At 42.2% G+C, this 20,576-nt stretch overlaps 1 protein-coding gene, 1 long non-coding RNA gene and 1 other non-coding gene across 3 annotated transcripts; all 3 read left to right on the top strand.

The window, feature by feature from the left end:
• The first annotated feature begins 390 nt into the window (after positions 1-390).
• TOMM20 (translocase of outer mitochondrial membrane 20) lies at positions 391-20,297 on the top strand. The gene is made up of 5 exons (XM_001153572.7): positions 391-1,078; positions 7,261-7,307; positions 9,747-9,828; positions 15,726-15,868; positions 17,526-20,297. The coding sequence occupies exons 1-5, from the start codon at positions 958-960 to the stop codon at positions 17,568-17,570; spliced, it is 438 nt and encodes a 145-aa protein (XP_001153572.1). The 5' UTR covers positions 391-957; the 3' UTR covers positions 17,571-20,297.
• Positions 1,736-1,870, top strand: LOC112207334 (small nucleolar RNA SNORA14). The gene has a single exon (XR_002941765.1). It is a non-coding gene; the product is annotated as a small nucleolar RNA SNORA14 (small nucleolar RNA).
• LOC134809908 (uncharacterized) lies at positions 10,236-13,224 on the top strand. Its single transcript, XR_010156674.1, has 3 exons — positions 10,236-10,307; positions 11,939-12,061; positions 13,103-13,224. It is a non-coding gene; the product is annotated as an uncharacterized LOC134809908 (long non-coding RNA).
• Positions 20,298-20,576: the final 279 nt, after the last annotated feature.

The raw sequence follows: 20,576 nt of genomic DNA on the forward strand, positions 1-20,576 counted from the left end.
TTTTTGAGACGGACTCCTGATCTGTCACTCAGGCTGGAGTGCAGTGGCTCGATCTTGGCTCACTGCAACCTCTGCCTCCTGGTTCAAGCGATTCTCCCGCCTCAGCCTCCAGAGTAGCTGGGATTACAGGCCCCGGCCACCATGGCCAGCTAATTTTTGTATTTTTGGTAGAGACAGGGTTTCACCATGTTGGCCAGGCTGGTCTCAAACTCCTGGCCTTAAGTGATCCGCCTGCCTCGGCCTCCCAAAGTGGAGATTACAGACGTGAGCCACCGCGCCTGGCCTGATCATGTGTATGTTTTCATGTGGCTATAAAACAATTCACGTTTTCTATTTTTTCTTCAATTGTGTATATTTTTCAAGAAATTACTCCATTTAATTTTATTCCAGTTATCATAAAATGAGGCTATCCTGTAACATTCTTTTGAAATGGAACCACTACGCACAATGGATTGTGGCAACCTGAAAAGAAAGTACAGTTTAATTCAAACAAGTCACAGGCTGCCTGTGTTAGACAAGATGAAGCATTCGCAGTCTGGGACCCTGCATCTTTGTCTGCCACAAACAAGGCTGTCAGCTAGTCTTCTGAGTACGTGCACGCCAGCAACGCGTACGCCTCGTTACAGCATGGTCGGCGGATATGAAAAAAAGTCCGTGGTCACGTGCAAATTCCCGACTCCAGTGCGTACACCCAGCGGCGCACGGGAAACGCCGGCGTGGCCCACTGCGCAGGCGCAGGAGCCGCGCTCTTGGGCTCTGCTCAGGCTCTGCCGCGGACGACCTCGAGGCCCTTAGTTGACTGGGACCGGAAGTGGCGTGTGCTCGGCCTTTCCGTGTTCCTGGCCCGCGGCCGTCGGGTGTGAGCTGCGCTGACCGCTCTGAGGGTCTGAGGGTTCGTGGCCCACCGCTCCTTCGCGGTCCCTGCCGCCACCGTCCACGCTCAGCGTTGTAGAGAAGATGGTGGGTCGGAACAGTGCCATCGCCGCCGGTGTATGCGGGGCCCTTTTCATTGGGTACTGCATCTACTTCGATCGCAAAAGACGAAGTGACCCCAACTTCAAGAACAGGCTTCGAGAACGTGAGTGGGTCCTCTCTCCCCTGGCCAGGCTTGCTGCCTTCGGCCGCCGCCCTCCACAGGAGGGGTCATTGCCTCCCACCAGCCTGTGGGCCGCGCAGGGCGACCGCGTGGTGCGGCCCTCAATAGGCGATGGCGCTGGCTGCGCCGCTCCGGGGTCTCTAGTGCCCCGTAGGAATTCCATTTTGGAGGAAGGATTTTTCCCGTTTTGTTTTCCCCAGACACTTTAGCCGTGCAAATGCACTCTTGATTTCTGTTACAATCTCGGGTGTGTGTGGCCTGGGGAGGAGGTTGTCTCTTTTTTTGCCGTTCATCTTTTTAAATCTCTACTCTTAACTAAAAAGTCGTGCATTTTTGTCGCAAATTTTAGTCTGAGGCTAAATCCGCATGCTCAGTGCAGTATCATTGTTGCATTCTTTTTTTTGAGATGGAATCTCGCTCTGTCGCCCAGGCTGTAGTGCAGTGGCGCGATCTCGGCTCACTGCAACCTCCGCCTCCCGATTTCAAGCGCTTCTCCTGCCTCAGTCTCCCCAGTAGCTGGGATTACAGTCGGGCGTCACCACGCCCGGTGATTTTTTGTGTTTAGTAGAGACGGGGTTTCACCATGTTGGTCAGGCTAGTCTCGAACTCCTGACCTCAGATGATCCGCCTGGTTCATTGCTGCATTCTTAAACCCTCTTGGTAGCTTCGTTCTAAGTGCTTCCAAGATATGAGTGAATGCTATAGAAATTGCAAGGGAGTCCAAAGGGCTGCGCTTCTCCCGTGGCTCAGTCTTATTTCATACCTGCGACATCTTTTAAGAGAGGTCTACCAGAGGGGAATCGTGTCATGAAAACCGTTGTGATCCACCTTGAATTTTCGGAGAATCTTCATTCGCATCACTGAAGAGCAAATTTGTTGCAATAAGAAATATTTTTTGGCTTATCTTGGTTGTTCAGCCAAATTAGTTTTTGGAATTAAAATTGATACATAAGTTACTAAAGCCCAAGGTGTACAAAGAAGGGATTATTGTTTACTTAAGTAACGGTGGTTACGGTTTAATTCAGCTATACTAAGTCATTTCAAGTGTTCAGTAGCCATGTGTGAGCAGTGACTGCAGCGCTGATCTTACTAGCACTAAGAATCAGACATCTAGTTCCAGCTTTCTTATGTTTTAGGAGGGAAGGGATATAGACATAATTTGATTTATGACTAGGCAGACTAATAGAATACTGTTTTAGATTCAGACCCCGAATTTCTAGGGCCAGGTTAGCGGCATAATTTGGGGTTTCTGAATCCTAATTTCTGTAGTTGTAAAATCAGGTAATGCCACCTACCTCTTGTTGGTCTTGTGAAGGTTGAGATGTTTGAATTGCCTTCCACGTTTTCTGACATAGGAAATGTTCCTCCATAAATGCTGGTAGTCATTCTGCCTTCGGGTTATTGTCCTGTAGTTGCCAAAATGGGTGACAGCTGGGGGTTTTGGTACAAATGCAGAGTTATAAAGAATGGATTAACCCTATCTTCCGTTGGAAACCCTGAAGTCCTGTTGCAGAAACAAGAGCTATCATTTTAGATAAATGGAGGAATGTTATTTCAAAATAACTTCTCCATCATTTTCAATCTAAAATTGTTTTTTCTGGACTTAGCGGCAACCTAATGATTACAGTGAATTAGCTGCAGCAGTAACTTTAGGCAAGTAACTTCAAGCTTTAGTTTTCCCTTTTTGTAAAATGGTATAGTGTAGAGTTTTAGTCCTGTTCCTCACACATGGTAATTGATGAATGCTAGAGATTTTTTGTTGTTGTTTGTTTGTTTGAGTCTCGCTCTGTCGCCCAGGCTCGAGTGCAGTGGGGTGATCTCGGATCATTGGAACCTCCGCCTCCCGGGTTCAAGCAGTTCTGCCTCAGCCTCCTGAGTAGCTGGGATTACAGGCGCACACCACCATGCCAGGCTAATTTTTGTATTTTTAGTAGAGACAGGGTTTCACCATATTGGCCAGGTTGGTCTCGAACTCCTGACTTCATGATCTGCCCGTCTCAGCCTCCCAAAGTGCTGGGATTACAGGCGTGAGCCACTGCGTCCGGATGAGATATTTTTATGAGTAGAAATATTTTGTGGTTTGATGTTTTTGTAAAATTTATTTAGAATAATCTTGCAGTCTGTTTAAAGGTAATTGCGGCTGGGTGTGGTGGCTCAACGCTAGTAATCTCAGCACTTTGGGAGGCCGAGGTGGGCGGATCACCTCATGTCAGGAGTTCAAGCAGCCTGGTCAGCATGGTGAAACCCCCACTCTGCTAAAAATACAAAAATTAGCTGGGTGTGGTGGTGCACGCCGGTAGTCCCAGCTGCTTGGGAGGCTGAGGCAGAATTGCTGGAATGTGGAAGGTAGAGGTTGCAGTGAGCAGAGACTGCACCACTGCACTCCATCCTGGGGGGACAGAACAAGACTCTGTCTCCAAAATATATGTGTGTGTGTGTGTGTGTGTCTATATATTTATATCTATATCTATATATATATCTATATATATGTAGGCCAGGCACAGTGCCTCACGCCTGTAATCCCAGAACTTTGGGAGGCCAAGGTGGGAAGATCATGAGGTCAGGAGATCGAGACCAGCCTGGTCAACATGGTGAAACCCCGTCTCTACTAAAAATACAAAAAAAAAAAAAATTAGCTGGGCGTGGTGGCACACACCTGTAGTCCCAGCTACTTGGGAGACTGAGGTAGGAAGATCGCTTGAACCTGGGAGGCTGAGGTTGCGGTGAGCCGAGATGGCGCCACTGCACTCCAGCCTGGGGACAGAGCGAGACTCGGTCTCAAAAAAAAAAAAAAAAAAAAAAAAAGCAATTGCGTGACTGGCTGATTTTAAAAAGTTTAGGGGTATTTTGCCTTTGTGGAATGAAATTCTGTTCAGTTAATTTTGAGTTTTTAAAATTAATTTTTTTTAAATTTTGAGTTCTTCTAGTCTTATTTCCAATAGAATATTTACATCTGCAATAAAAGAGCAGTTTCTCACATAAGGCATGTAGCTCCTTGGCTTTCTTTTTCGTTAAGAAGAGAGACTTAGGCGGCCGGGCGTGGTGGCTCACACCTGTAAACCCAGCACTTTGGGAGGCCGAGGCGGGCGGATCACAAGGTCAGGAGATCGAGACCATCCTGGCTAACAGGGTGAAACCCCGTCTTTACTAAAAAATAGAAAAACTTAGCCGGGCGTGGTGGCGGGTGCCTGTAGTCCCAGCTACTGGGGAGGCTGAGGCAGGAGAATGGCGTGAACTCGGGAGGCGGAGCTTACAGTGAGCCGAGATCACGCCACTGCACTCCCGCCTGGGCGACAGAGCGAGACTCCGTCTCAAAAAGAAAAAAAAATAAATAAAAGAAGAGAGCCTTATATTGTTTAAAATGAGGCTTGAGGTTAAATTTGGGATCCTAATTATTTAGATTTTTTGTCACCTGTTAGCAAAAGCAGAGTATCAGGATCCTTGAAGCATAGTTTTTATTCTAAATTATGAGTAAATGAAATGTAATTTGCCAAATTACAATGCCAGCTGCAGGTGCATTTCACTTATATGGGATGGATAAAATGACACATTAAAAATATATTAAGCATCTTATTTAAATGAATAAATCTTGGAAACATTGAGTCAAGGCTTGATTTTGCTCATTGTTAAATTTCTTCCTGATTTTTCAGTTGATTACCATCTGTCCCTTTATCACAGAGATACTGCATTATACTATATCTGAAAATATGTTAATGTAATAAGTTAATTGTATCATGAAACTAAAGCCAGAATTTTAATCTGATTGCTAAAAATGTAAAGCAACCAAGTGATCTTAAAATTTGGTAGCTGTATTGGTTAAATGTATTCAGTGGCAATCACACACTCCTCCCCACCTTATTAAAAAAACTTATGACTCAGTTTCACTTTCCTGGGTTTCATTATCAGTTTTGTCATTTTCCCTAAATTCTGGTTTAGCAAATTGTATGTCTCACATACAGTTGATCCCACAAACTTGGCACGTTCATTTTTGAGGTGCCTTTTGTTTTGATGGTAATAACATCTTTACTTCTCCACACTATTAACTATAGAGGCAGAAGAGAGTCATGTTTCAAGTCCAAAAGCCTGGGTTTGAGTTGCCATTCCACCAGTAAGTAATTGTGACCTTGGTACATTTTCTCATCTGGAAAATGGGGATGATAATAGTACCTGGATTTTGTTTTTTTTGTTTGAGACGGAGTCTCACTCTGTGGCCCAGGCTGGAGTGCAGTGGCGCTATCTCAGCTTACTACAACCTCAAACTCCCAGGTTCAAGTGATCCTCTTGCTACAGCCTCTCGAGTAGCTAGGACTACAGGCGCCTGCCACCATACCTGGCTAATTTTTTGTATTTTAGTAGAGACGGGGTTTCACTGTATCAACCAGGCTGGTCTCGAACTCCTGACCTCCAGTGATCCGCCCGCCTTGGCCTCCCAAAGTGCTGGGATTACAGGCGTGAGCCACTGTGCCCAGCTGTAACTCTTTTAATGTTGTTGTGAGGATTAAATAAGCTAATAAACATTTAGAACAGTGTCTCGCATGTAGCATCTAAAACTTAGTGCTCACATCCAAGCGTTCCTTGTCTTCATGTCCAGATCATTTGAAGTCTTCCATTTCTTTTCTAGTTTTACTACGCTCCCTCCAGTACAGGTTCCAGTGTAGACCACGATATTTAGCAATTAGATATTGTTGTCTGTTATCACTCATTATTTTCTGCCTTAAGAGAACAAAAACCCATAAGCAAATGGAGGGTTGAATTATGTTCTTTGTCCTTTTTCCCCACAGTTAGTTGTGCAGTGATGAACACTTAAGTAAGGTACTTAGAAAAATTAGCAGCCTTCAGATTAATGCATAAGATCAACTTTAATGCATACTTTTTCTGTTGAAATGGCTAGAATTGCATTTAAGCCTTACAGTGGTAGCACTCTATTATGGGAGAGGAGTGGGTATCTGATGCTGGTGTGATGAAATCCAGTTTATGAGGGTTGACTACGAAAAGGTACCTTGACCATAGTAAATGAACCTTCTGTCTGCAGGTAGGGAGACCTCTTTTTTGAGACAGAGTGTCGCTCTGTTGCCCAGGCTGAAGTGCAGTGGCACAGTCTCTGCTCACTGCAACCTCCGCCTCCCGGGTTCAAGCAATTCTCCTGCCTCAGCCTCCTGAGTAGCTGGGACTACAGGTGCCCGCCACCATGCCCGGCTAAATTTTTGTATTTTTAGTAGAGATGGGGTTTCACTATGTTGGCCAGGCTGGTCTCGAATTCCTGACCTGGTGATCTGCCTGGCTCAGCCTCCTAAAGTGCTGGGATTAAAGCATGAGCCACTGGGCCCGGCCCTCAGACCTCTTTAGTCATGCATTGAAGCTTGGATTTGTAGAGTGCTTTAAGGTTTTCAGAGGACATTTGCTTGTTTCATGGCTTTTGTTTCTCACTGTAGTCCTCTAAGGTTAGACCTTATCTTGGGAGAGTGAGAGATTTGCCTAAGATCACCCAGCTAATAAGTATTAGCTAATAATAAGTATTGGAGCCTTACATTTTCTTAACTATGTCAGTAGTTACTCTCTATGTCATTGGTAGTTTTTAGTGATTATCACTTTAGGTGTAGTCCTGCATCAGTATCCTTGAGTGATTGGTTCCAGGCCTCCCCTGGATACCAAATTCTGATGATGCTCAAGTACCTTTAAGTGGTATAGTATTTTCATGTAACCATCATATGCCTCCTGTACACTTTAGATTTTTTCTTTCATTTAAGAATGCCAGTTTGCAACATTCAGTAAAGATATAATCTGGCATATTTCAGTAATAAAACTCCCTAATACTAGTGGCCTAATTCTTGCCCCTGTTACATATCCTTTGTTGGTTGGAAGGGGGGACTTGATCTGCTTATTGTAATTACTTTAGAAGTCCAGCTGTTGGAGCTATCTCCATCTTGCGAATTGCTAGATCTTCTGCCCCAAAGGGAAGGAGAACGCTCCAGTGCAGTGTCATATTTCCTACAGCTCATTGACCAGAACTAGTCATATGCTCTTGACAGATCACAGGGAGGGATAGATTCCTAGAGTTAGAAATGTTTTGCAAATGGAATTAATGACTGCCACAGCAATTAGAATTCTTTTGATTCCCATTTTTATAATGACAAAATGTAAATATAACTTTGCATTTCTTGCAGGAAGAAAGAAACAGAAGCTTGCCAAGGAGAGAGCTGGGCTTTCCAAGGTAATAATCTGGTTTCTGTTTAAATTATATATTTTGTAGAAATATTATTTTAAAATCTGTAATTGGAAATGTAATTAAAATGTAATTGGAAAAAGCTAGTTGATACTGGACATTGCTTTTTTATTTTAAAATACAGCTTATTTTTAGGAGTAGGTGAATAACGTAGTTCCACTGACAGTTATCGAGTCCTTCATTATTTCTTTTGCTGGCCATAACAACAAACAGCTTACTGTATGAACAATAATTAAGGAGCAAGATGAGGGCCTCAAGACATTTGCACCAAAAGATGAAAAGTTCCTAATCAGCTGCTTCAGAATGATACAATATTACACTTAAGGTTTAATTTCTTTACTCCAACTTCCTGTAAAAGAACCATGGGTTATTATTTCAAAAATTATTCAAGATTATTCAAGCCCACTGATCCAGAATCCCACTGCCCTGACAAATTTTTGCCTTGTTGCAGTACACAGTTCTGGATATAAAACTTGTAATTTATTTTTTCTTTTCATAGATCCTGAGTTCTTGATTATTTTTAATGACTATGTAGGTTTATCTACTTGGTAAAAAATGTTCTGTGGCGTGTGTAAGTAAATTAAGTAAATGTTAATCATTGTGCTTGCAGCTTTTCCTTTTTATTGAGATGAGTTCTATTGTTTGGGTTCTTAGGACTTGGATTACTGGATCATTAGTGGTTCTTTTTAAAGCAAGTTGAGACAAGGAAAAATTAAATTAACCAGTATATTTTGTTATTGTGAAACAGTTGTGTAAACACAGCTAGTTGACTGGACATGGTAATAGTGAAGTGAAAATGGGAGGGAACTACTTCGTTCTAGTAGGATCAGACTACCTTTCTGAAGTATGTAATATGTTTATTATGCTTTTGGTAACTTATATTTCTAAGGGCATAGGAAAACAGATTGAGACATGCACCAGTATGTATTTTTAGATTCAAGAATAGAATTAAATTATTGCTACATGCTGGGGTAGTGCGTGAAAGATGTGTCCACTTTCAGAAATGTAAATTGTTTCACTTGTGTTGGCTAGGTTAATAAGAGTATGTACAGTGTAATTCAAGGACCAAAAACTTGCACTAGTGGAAGTTTAGGTTTTCTCTTTTTTTTTTTTTTTTTTTTTTTTGAGATGGAGTCTCACTCTGTCACCAGGCTGGAGTGCAGTGGTGTGATCTTGGCTCACTGCAACCTCTGCCTCCCAGGTTCAAGCGATTCTCCTGCCTCAGCCTCCCGAGCAGCTGGGACTACAGGTGCGTGTCACCACGTCCAGCTAATTTTTGTATTTTAGTAGAGATGGGGTTTCACTGTGTTGGCCAGCATGGCCTCGATCTCTTGACCTTGTGATCTGCCCGCCTTGGCCTCCCAATGTGCTGGGATTACAGGCATGAGCCACCACACCCAGCTACTGAAGTTTAGGTTTTCAAATAAAAATGGCCTCTTTTTTTTTTTTTTGAGACAGGGTCTCACCCTGTCACCCAGGCTGGGGTGCAGTAGCGGTGTAGTCACAGCTCACTGCAGCCTCGACCTCGTGGGTTCAAGCAATCCTGCCTTAGCCTCCCTAGTAGCTGGACTATAGGCATGCACCACCATGCCTAGCTAATCTTTTATTTTTTTTTATAGAGAGAGGCTGAGGTAGGAGGATCACTTGATCCTGAGAGGTGAAGGCACTGAGCTGTGATCACACTACTGCACTACAGCCTGGGCGACAGAGTGAGACCCTGTCTCAAAAAACAGTCTTTTAGATGCATGTAAAATGTAGGCTGGGTGCGGTGGCTCATACCTGTAATCCTAGCACTTTGGGAGGCCGAGGCGGGTGGATCATCTGAGGTCAGGAGTTTGAGACCAGCCTGGCCAACATTGCGAAACTCTATCTCTACTAAAAATACAAAAATTAGCTGGGCATGGTGGTGGGCACCCAGCTACTCGGGAGGCTGAGGCAGGAGAATCGCTTGGAATCCGGGAGGTGGGAGTTGCAGTGAGCTGGGATTGTGCCACTGCACTCCAGCCTGGGTGACAGAATGAGACTCTGTCTCAAAAAAACAAAAAAACAAAAACAACAAAATCTGTATAAAATAATGTTGAATCATAAGGACAAATTGCTTAGAGTTGTATAAAAATCTACAATAATGGCATCCGAAAATATTGTAACGTGCGTAGACGGTATAGATTTTGCACTCTTTTCTCTTTACATTCGAGTTAGAGCTTTCTAAGAATTATTCAACTACAAACTCAAGTTTTTTCTTTTATTCATTTGAATGTAGATGAACTCTTAATTCCTACAAGTGTTGTTCAGGAGTAAAGTTCTTCTATCAGATTTTTTTAGAATGAGTGATTTGGTTTTTTGTTGTTTTATTTTTATTGATATCTGTGTTTTGGTTATATCCCCTGGCATAATTGTGGTGTCATTTATTAAATATTTTATTTCCAGTTACCTGACCTTAAAGATGCTGAAGCTGTTCAGAAGTTCTTCCTTGAAGAAATACAGCTTGGTGAAGAGTTACTAGCTCAAGGTAATAGTCATTGAAAAGCTAAGGAAATGGGTAGAATTTTTCTCACTGATAGAAATTTATAATGATAAGGGGCTTTGTTTCTGTAATTTGGCTATTACAAAAGGTACTCCAAGTATCTCAAGACAAGTTTTTAGGCACTTAATAATTGGAAGATTATTTTGTGTAAGACTGACTCTAGAAAGAAATATTCCTTGTGGGATATTGTTGTCCGTAATATATTTTAAGTGAGTTTTAGGTTTTCTTGCTATATCATATGATGTAGAAGATAGTAAGTTTTTACAAATGAGGTTCTCTTACTCTGAAGTAGTTTCTAATGTATAGCCATAGTGCGATATGTAAATAGTAACTGAAGGAATGTGAGCTAGGAATATACTCCTCAACTCCTTCATCTAATCTTCAGATCTTTTCCAGTATTTATAGGAAGGAATGGCTAATGTAAGGTCCCAGAGAAGGTTAATTTACCTAATCAAGGTCACACGGTGAGTTCATGACCCCTTATTTCAGAACCAACCTGTTATCTGATCCAGAATTTAGCCTTTTCATTACATTGTACTTCATTTATTTCATCAACAGTGCTAAGAAGTTTCTAAAAAATATTCTATCTTTAAAGTTCAGCTATGAAATTGAAATTATCAAATTGACAAACGTGAGAACCATAATTTACTCAGTAATCTCAAAAGTAGATTTGAAGTAGTTGCTATCATTATTAAAACTGCTATCAAATATTTTACAATTCTGATTGCTGTATCAATAGATTTAGATAGAATTGAACTACATGATGTGGGGCATTTGTGTGTGAATGAGTTTGTTTTGTTGTTTCTTTTATGGGGAGAGTTTAATTCATTTAAAATGGTGGTAACTAACTTTATCATGTCTCCCCTTTGCCAAGAAATACTTTTTTGATATCAATAGAATTGCTCAATTAATTTGACCTAAAGAGTCACAGTACTCAAATTGCCAACAGACTGGGAAGGGGTAAAAATCAGTGAGTAGGGACAGGCATGGTGGCTCATGCCTGTATTCCCAGCACTTTGGGGAACTGAGGCAGGAGGATTGCTGGAAGCCAGGAGTTCGAGACCAGCATCGATAACAAAGTGAGACCCTCATCTCTACAGTAAATGAGAAAATAAACCAGGTGCAGTAGTATGCACCTGTAGCCAGCTACTCGGAGACTGAAGTAGGAGGATACCTTGAACCCAGGAGTTTGAGGCTCTAGTGAGCTGTGATGGTGCCACTGCATTTCAGTCTGGGCAACAGAATGATATGCTGTCTCTTAAAAACTGTATACATAAAATCTGTAACTGCAGAGGAGTACACGATAGGCACCAGTCAGGAAACATTTCCAAGTCTCCTACAGGCATCACACTGCAATTTCTCCATCAATCTGAGAGAGAGGACCCAGGCATTGCGGAAAGGGAAAGCATTCCCCCTCAGTGCTAAAGCAGTGCTGCATACTGAGTTGCTCTGCTTCTTGCATCGCATAACACTGGGTTTGATCTTCCTATGCTGATAGATAGATTTTATGATATTCTCCATGCTGTTGTATTAACAAAAGATACCACTTACGATCTGGCTATCCAGTCAGCAAAAGTTGTAGCAACATCCACTTTGCACAAGAAGGGAGCTCAAAATGACAAGATCACTGCAACTGAGGTTGTGTCAGTGTATCTTCAGCATTGTTGCTAAATCTGCAGATACGGTAATCAACAGTGCTAGTTCAGAAGAGATTTAATTATAGTATGTATTCAGAAGCAGGAACTGACTTAGCCAATATTTTGATTACTGTAATTCTAAACTGACCATCAATGGATCAGTGTGCAGCCCTGGGTCGGATCCCTTGTGATGGGTATCACTACATCATCATTTCAATACCTGGGAAAGGAATTGGCCAAGATGGTGCCTGCGAACCCAGATGACAATGACCTACACAACTGGAGTATCCTGAAACATTGTGTAGATGGGACAATCATAGTCCTCACATTGGCAGTGGAGATTCACCTGTTTCTGATGATGGTCAAGAGGTTAAGAAAGCTCTTGGAAACCTTTACTTATACTCAGGTGCCATCAGATACCCCGTGGTACTCAAAATTTTACCCAAAATGTTTCTCAGTCTTTCCACAGCAGCCAGTTGGTAGCACAGAAAACATATACCAGATTTAAGAACCTGGAAAGAACACCAGTGACTATCCTGATACCCAGGCTTGCCGTCAGCTGACAGGGTCAAGTGCATCGGGTATGATGGTAGAGATATTCCCTAAGACATACTTAATATCCTCAGCTTGCTGGGTAAAAATTAGTAAGATTGATCTGAAACTGTTTTCTCCTTTTTTTTTTTTTTTTTTTTTTTTTGAAGTGGAGTTTTACTCTGTCACCCAGAGTGCAGTGGGTGGAGTGCAGTGGCGTGATCTCGGCTCACTGCAACCTCCGCCTCCCGGGTTCAAGCGATTCTCCTGCCTCAGCCTCATGAGTAGCTGGGATTATAGGCATGCACCACCAAGCCCGGCTAATTTTTTCCTATTTTTGGTAGAGGGGGGGTTTCACCATGTTGGTCAGGCTAGTCTCAAACTCCGACTTCAGGTGATCCGCCTGCCTTGGCTTCCCAAAGTGCTGGGATTACGGGTGTGAGCCACTGCACCTGGTCTATTCTTACTCTTTTTTTTTTTTTTTGAGATGGAGTCTCGCTCTGTCGCCCAGGCTGGAGTGCAGTGGCGCGATCTCCGCTCACTGCAAGCTCTGCCTCCCTGGTTCATGTCATCCTCCTGCCTCAGCCTCCCAAGTAGCTGGGACTACAGGCGCCCACCACCACGCCCGGCTAGTTTTTTGTATTTTTAGTAGAGACGGGGGTTTCACCGTGTTAGCCAGGTTGGTCTCGATCTCCTGACCTTGTGATCCGCCCGCCTTGGCCTCCCAAAGTGCTGGGGTTACAGGCTTGGGCCACCGTGCCCAGCCCCATTCTTACTCTTTAAGATCAGTTTCCTGTGAATTTATATCGTGGAAAATTGTTTGGTAAATAAAAAGAATCTAGTAAAAAATGATCTTAATGGTATTAAGAACTGGAAAAGGTCTGAGGTGTTTTGTTTTGTTTTGTTTTTGAGACGGCGTCTCATTCTGTTGCCCAGGCTGGAGTGCAATGGTGCAATCTCAGCTCACTGCAACTTCCACCTCCCGGGTTCAAGCGAGGGTTCAAGCAATTCTTGTGCCTCAACCTCCCAAGTAGCTGGGATTACAGGCGTGTGCCACCAGGCCCAGCTAATTTTTTTTTTTTTTTTTTTAGATGGAGTCTCACTCTTTCGCCAGGCTGGAGTGCAGTGGCATGATCTTGGCTCACTGCAACTTCCGTCTTCCAGGTTCAAGCGATTCTCTTGCCTCAGCCTCCTGAGTAGCTGGGACTACAGGCACGTGCTACCATGCTCAGCTAATTTTTGTATTTTTAGTAGAGACCGGGTTTCACCATGTTGGCCAGGATGGTCTCGATATCTTGACCTCGTGATCCACCCACCTCAGCCTCCCAAAGTGCTGGGATTACAGGCGTGAACCACCACACCCCAGCCTAATTTTTGTATTTTTAGTAGAGACGGAGTTTCACCATGTTGGCCAGGCTGGTCTTGAACTGACCTCAGGTGATCCACCCACCTCGGCCTCCCTAAGTGCTGGGATTACAGGTGTGAGCCGCCGCTCCCGTTCATTTCTGAGATTTACCTTACTTGCATGCTAACATGTTAGTTTGCCCCAATTTCATGGATGCTGGCAAAAGACATGAGACCACTGGGCTAGAGACAAAGGACAGCTCGTTATTCACTGCAATAATAGTAACAAGGGTATTGGCATTTGCACTGGTTTCCCAAGCCACAGTTCCTATGGCAATGCAGAAAGGGGACACATGTACATGTAGTGGGTTGCGTATAGGAGAGGAGCCCTGAATTTAAGGATCCTGAATTTTTTATAATGGGCAGTAAACGTGTGTGTGCTTTTCCCTACACATAGGTAATGTTGCAAACCTGCCTTTGCTCCAGAGGGAGGCAGTTTATATTCTGAGGTTGTTTACTGTACAAACATCCTTGAAAAGACAGTTTGGAGCGAAGGCAGTAAATATCTGCTCAGAAGTACAGAAATGTGACAGACTTGAGAATTGTTCCTCTACTTGTATTGTTATTTTATTATTATTATTATTTTTATTTCTTTTTAAGACGGAGTCTCGCTCTGTTGCCCAGGCTGGAGTGCAGTGGTGCGATCTTGGCTCACTGCAAGCTTCGCCTCCCGGGTTCAAGCAATTCTCCTGCCTTGGCCTCCCAAGTAGCTGGGATTACAGGTGTGCATCACCACACCCTGCTAATTTTTGTATTTTTAGTAGCAGTAGGGTTTCACCATGTCGGTCAGGCTGGTCTGAACTCCTGACCTTGTGATCCACCCACCTTGGCCTCCCAAAGTGCTAGGATTATAGGCATGAGCCACTGCTCCCGACCCTATTATTTTTTAAAAGTATATCTAATGGAGTTATTTTTATGTAAGGCACATTAAAATATTTTAATGGGAACCTCCTATACAGAACAGTGCTTAATTTAAAATATTTAATAGCATAGTTTTGCTCAAATATTTTGGGACAGTTTTTGGAGTTTGATTTAAAGTGGGATTAGGGCCGAGTGCAGTGGCTCATGCCTGTAATCTCAGCACATTGGGAGGCGGAGGCAGGAGGATTACTTGAGTCCAGGAGTTTGAGACCAGGCTGAGCAACATAGTGAGACCCCATTTCTACAAAAAAAAAAAATTAGCAAAATTAGCCCGGTGTGGTGGTGCACACCTATGGTCCTAGCTACTTGGGAGGTTGAGGTGGGAGGATTGCTTGAGCCCAGGAGGTTGAGGCTGCAGTCAGCCAAGATTGTACCATTGTACTCCAGCCTGGGTGGCAGAGGGACATTGTGTCTCAAAAAATAAATAAAATGGAGTTAACTAAGGACAAGGAGCACATAGCAGATACTTATTATTTATTGAATTAAGTGAACTTTGAAAAACTGTAAGCCTTAAGTATTTTTTTCAAACATAATGGGTCTATTGAAGGATATTTATAGATAAAATAGGCTGGGCGCGGTGGCTCACGCCTGTAATCCCAGCACTTTGGGAGGCCGAGGCGGGCGGATCATGAGGTCAGGAGATGGAGACCATCCTGGCTAACACGGTGAAACCTCGTCTCTACTAAAAATACAAAAAATTAGCCGGGCGTGGTGGTGGGCGCCTGTTGTCCCAGCTGCGCGGGAGGCTGAGGCAAGAGAATGGCGTGAACCCCGGGGAGCGGAGCCTGCAGTGAGCCGAGATTGTGCCACTGCACTCCAGCCTGGGTGACAGCGAGACTCTGTCTCAAAAAAAAAGAAAAAGAAAATAAGCCCTCCCACTCAGAGTTAATCATGGCTTTATTTCTCCTGTCATATTTCATTAGTATGACCATTTTTCCTGCTAGTATCACTTAAAAATTTTCTTTTCTTCCCATGTGATACCATTCAAATAGTACAAAGATTTGGCTTAATGTGAAATTGGGTCTTCTTTCTACCCCAGTCCCCAGTCTTTTAGTTCTGTGTTACCGAAAAGTACTATGCGATTGTTAGCAATTGTCTCATGTAGTCTTTCAGAAATATTCCAAGTATATAAATAGTAATATACTTTGACATTTTTATACATTGATTTCCCCCTTACGTATGTTTGAAACACTTCCATATCAGTACATGTAATCTGACTCATTCTTGTTAGTAGCTTCATAATAGTTATATGAATGCATTATAGGTCATTTCCAGTATTTTACTTGCTTAGTGTTTTTGGTCAGCATCATTTGGAGATAGTGTGTAAAGTTAATTTTGACAAAGGCCAAGGCTTTTCAGGTTACATGTAATTTTATGTAAATCTTACAGGTGAATATGAGAAGGGCGTAGACCATCTGACAAATGCAATTGCTGTGTGTGGACAGCCACAGCAGTTACTGCAGGTCTTACAGCAAACTCTTCCACCACCAGTGTTCCAGATGCTTCTGACTAAGCTCCCAACAATTAGTCAGGTAAGGAATTGGAATGTTATGACATAAAAGTGAGTGGATTTAGAATCGAATGATTAGGGACATTTTAAAATGAGCCTAGTGAACATGATGAAATAAACTTATCTGTATAATGAAAACAATACGGGAGATATCAGCGCTTGACATTTTCCTCTCTGGTGGGAAACATCCAGATGACTGCCCAGATCTAGTGATTGTGCCCTGGAGGTGGATCAGGAAGTGTGTGTCTTAGTGATAAGTCTCAGGTCTTAGTAGTCAACTGTCCAAATTCAGGTCACTCTTGGCCACTTTCTACAAGTAGCTTTCTGCCTACTCTTCCAGGAGACCATGCCTTCAGTTAGGTGATCTGACAGAGGAGCCTAGATAGCTATAGCCTAGACATTCGGGCCTAAACGTCGGGCCTAGACGTTCAGGAGCATGGATTCCCTCTGACTCACTTGTGTAAAGGCTCATGCCTCTGCTGCTGCTGAGGTGCACTTTGAGTTTGGAGCTATTTGACGACATCCCCAAATCCCTACTCAAAAATGCAAAATAGCATTAATATACTGTAAAAGATTAACTTATGTGTAAATTAGGAGTTAATGAAAGTGCTTTCTCTTCATTTTGAGTTCTTTTCAAGGAGCCCAAATGAATCTTGCTCTTTGGAATAGCGTGTCTGTTACATGTGTTGATTTCCCAAGTTGGTGTGATTAAAACAGTGAATGATGATAGGAAGTATTTATAGAACTTTATAGTTAGTAACTGACTGGTTAATTTTTCAAACTGATTTTTACTCAACTGAATTAGAAAAGGACTGGAAAGAAAGTAAAGGTCCCAACGACTTGAGGGAACGAGTTGGACAACCAAGGACTTTGTCTAAATTGTTTTTATTTAGACTAATGTGGTTCTAGTTCTAGAGGATTCATACCAGAATCATCGGTTTAATATTACGCTATTTGAAAGGCAGCATAGTGTAGTACTTTTGGAAAATTGGCCTGAGGGTGATGTCTTTTGGAATATTTGTGAATTCACTATGAAGCCTAATTCCTTAAAAATGACCTCCTTCACTCAATTATCAGTGTTCTTGGTTTGCCTGGGAGTGAAAAGAGATCTTAAAATCTTTTTGGTTTTAGTTACATAATTGACTGATGTAATATTATGTAATGATGGCTGTACACAGTGTCTCATGCCCTATAATCCTAGCACTCACTTGAGCTCAGGAGTTCAAGGCCAGCCTGGGCACCATGGTAAAACCCTGTCTCCACCAAAAATTTAAAAAAAATTAGCCGGGCATGGTGGCATGAGTCTGTGGTTCCAGCTACTCAGGAGGCTGAGGTGGGGGAGGATCGCTTGAGCCCAGGAGTCAGAGGTTGCAGTCAGCTGAGATTGTGCTACTGCGCTCCAGCCTGGGTTACAGAGACCCCATCTGAATGAAAAATATATATAATGTAATGATCTGCCTCCTTTGTTAACTTGACTTTTGAAATGGGACTGTCAGTAGTATGATCATTGTTTTCTTGGATGCCGACAGTGTGTAAAGTGTTACATTTTGAATTAAATGTCAGAATGGGTGAACTTTACTAAGATTCGATTCTTTGAATACAAAGAGCATTTTATGTTGAAGTTAGAATCCTAATTAAATGCTTATGACACTTTAAAAAATTATTTTTTTTTCTTTCAGAGAATTGTAAGTGCTCAGAGCTTGGCTGAAGATGATGTGGAATGAGAAACAAATGTCAACATAATAAAATCTCAGTTAAAAATATTTTAAAAATTCTTGGTAGTTGAGCAGCTCTGGGGGAATAAGGGCAAATATGCTTGTTATGAACTACACTGAAATCTACCAAAGTTAATGTTTACTTTGTGTAGATCCATTTGTCTATTGTATTTATTTTTCCCAGTGAAAAGTGTATTTTGATAGAGAACTTTTCATTCTATAAATACACTATGAGTTACTAAAATATCATGGATTTTGTTTATTCCTGAAACATAGTTACATAGTTAAACTGTACATATGACATGGCTTTATGTTAAAAATACCCAGTGCTCAGTTTTGAAAGATAGGCCAAAAAAAAAAAAAAAAAAGGTATAGGAGAAACTGAAGAATGTACACTTTCTTAGAGGGCACATTTTGCTGTAAATCTGGAAATTTGATAGACTGTGTTTGTGAAAACTGAGCATTAAAGGTTTGGATTGATCCTTTCTTTCCATTTAATCTCTGAGACGTAAATATGTGAGGCGTGCTGCTGTGCTGGGTTAACAGCTTCCTTCCCTTTCTGTGTAGCAGTCTTGAAATGTTCTGTTTAAATCAGTAGGCTTAATGTGTTCTGGGTATTTATCTCCTTGTATTTTAAATATATGTAGTTGCAAATAGCACCAGGAATTAGATTTCTGTACACCCCTAATCTAGCCTTGTGAGCTTCGCCAGTTAATGTGTGCTCACTTTCCCTCCATTTGTTACATGAGAGAATGTGTCTGCTGATCACTGAAGTGTCCCTTTTAGCTTCTGATTCATTGGGTTCTGTTGGGCATCTTTAAATCCACCTTAACCTGAGGAATGTATGTGGGCAACCAGGCCCTGCATTTTTTTATATTCTGAATTTTGCATGCTTGCCTGACTTAGTATTTCTGAATGATGTTTTTTTTAATGGTATAACTATCTTGATTTTCACTGAAATTATATGGTTCTGTCACTACTCTGTAAATTAATCCAAAACTTTTAAGGTAACTGGGATGATCTGCTTGTAAAAATGCTTGTTGCCTTTTGCTTTATCTTCAATGTACCTCCTTAATCCTGCTTCAACTTGATTATCTTGTGAAACGATGAGAGTAAGTTGCAACCTTGTGACTGAAGACTTGAAAAGAGTGGAGCAGGTGGGACCTCTTATTCTCAAATAGTGACATATTCTCCGTAGTCACAGTTTCAGAACTGAGTAAGGATCCTTGGTACTTGGTGGCATCTGTTGAACTGAGGAGCATTTCTCATTGTAAAGATTGCCTTTGTTCTGTCTAAAAGTCTGGAGAAACCCCAAAGACTTTTCCTATGTACTAGGCATTTTATTTTGATTGACTTACAAACTCTTCTTAATCATTATTAATCTCGGTTTTTTTGTGGTGCAGTGGAAGGAGAAATAGGTCTAGTTTCTGCCTCTGATTAGCCGCACAGCCTTGAACAAATCACATTTCATCTTTGAACTTACCTCTACTGTTAGACTAGGCGACTCACATTTGAGGACTTTTCTCGGGTATCTTGAGGGTTTGTGATCCTGAACCCTTAAACAGTGCTTTTTTGTTACACAGGAGGGCTTTTTTGGGGGGATGACCAGTACAGACATGCCAGTTAGTTTTACTAGTGGGATCCCAAATCCAAAGCAGTGTAGTGGTGATTGGTCAGTGACTAACCAGGCAGCTAAGAAGTCTTAGGCAGCAGCCCAGACATGTATAGAGGGGCAGTTAGAGGGAGAACAGGGGTGGGAAAGGGAGCAAGGGGCAGATAGCTCAGCAAGGAAAGAATGGGCTCAGAAAAAGGAGGGCTGGCTGGAGGAGTGAGGGGCAGCTTAAGTTTGGGGAGGGTAGAAACGCCATTTCCTTGGGAACTGGAGTGCAGTATGAGCTGGGTGTCACTTGGCTCTGAACGTATTGGCTTTGCTGTAATGCTTGAAAAGGCGGTGGTATCTTCATTTTACAGTTCATTAACCCAAGTACGTTTTCTTATTTAAATGACAACTTTGGTGCTTTAAAATGAGGTACCACTTTTTAAAGCTAGCTGTGTCGAGTTAAAGAAAAAAATCAGCAGTTTTTTCTCCCAGAAATGTAATTGCCAAACACTATTCATCCCCATCTTAAGTTTTACAAGGTGATGTAATCAGCTTGTTGTAGTGATGCTGGCCAAATGGTGCTCCGCAGGTGAGAACGAAAAAACCCCAGATTTCAGTGAACTAATACACAGCTTGAGCGTTTCCATGTGCTAATGTTGCACACTTACTAAAAAACTTTGGAAATGGAAAATAATGTATTAGTGCAACAGTTGATGTGCTTCTTTGGGCAAACATATAGTTTTGTTCCACAATTTGTACTTAAAAGCGAAAGAACATTGAAAACATAGACTTACTGGCTGTAGCAATGCTGGCCTGTTAACTGATAACTAGAAGTTAGGTTCATGTTTATGTAAAGTGTGTAAAACCTAGTAGAGCGTGCATAGTCGGCGCTCAGTAAATGTTTGGTTCCTTTTGCCCCTTGGTAAGTTTATTTTACCATCCTCCCACCTGCCATTCTGACTTTATTAAATCAACATGTGGACCAGAGTGTTAATGAGATGTTATTGCAGAAGAGATTGAGAAAATTGGTATATCATGCAGATAACATACAAAATCTTTTTGTAACGTAAAAAATGCAGTTTTATTATTGCTTGTGCCTCAACTGTTTAAGTGAATATTAAAGGGCTTGGAGAAAACTTTGGCTTGGCGTATGTTTGGAGAAGTGAACTCTGCTGAATTTATTGAGTCTAAAGCTGTGGGTTTTTTGTTGTTAACGTCTTTGAGGATGTCTAGGGCCGCAGGCTTCTCTGCCAGGAGAATGCACATTTGCTTCAGATTCCAGGTGAAGAAAATCCCTGTGGTAGTGTCAGCGCCCAAGGGCTTCCAGGTGGTGGTGGGCCCAGCGTCAGGAGATAGCAGTCACCTGGGAGGCCCGTTACAACAGGTTCGTGAGAGGAGCCCAGTGGTGGTGGTGC

This window comes from Pan troglodytes, chromosome 1 (genome assembly GCF_028858775.2).
Source record: "Pan troglodytes isolate AG18354 chromosome 1, NHGRI_mPanTro3-v2.0_pri, whole genome shotgun sequence".
Taxonomy (NCBI): domain Eukaryota; kingdom Metazoa; phylum Chordata; class Mammalia; order Primates; family Hominidae; genus Pan; species Pan troglodytes.

Excerpts from the sequence above, each read along its gene's own strand:
- TOMM20 (XM_001153572.7), top strand. The coding sequence starts at position 958 with ATGGTGGGTCGGAACAGTGCCATCGCCGCCGGTGTATGCGGGGCCCTT. Across the intron at positions 7,308-9,746 it reads AGAGAGCTGGGCTTTCCAAG|TTACCTGACCTTAAAGATGC; the intron begins GTAATAATCTGG and ends TTTTATTTCCAG. Across the intron at positions 9,829-15,725 it reads TGAAGAGTTACTAGCTCAAG|GTGAATATGAGAAGGGCGTA; the intron begins GTAATAGTCATT and ends TAAATCTTACAG.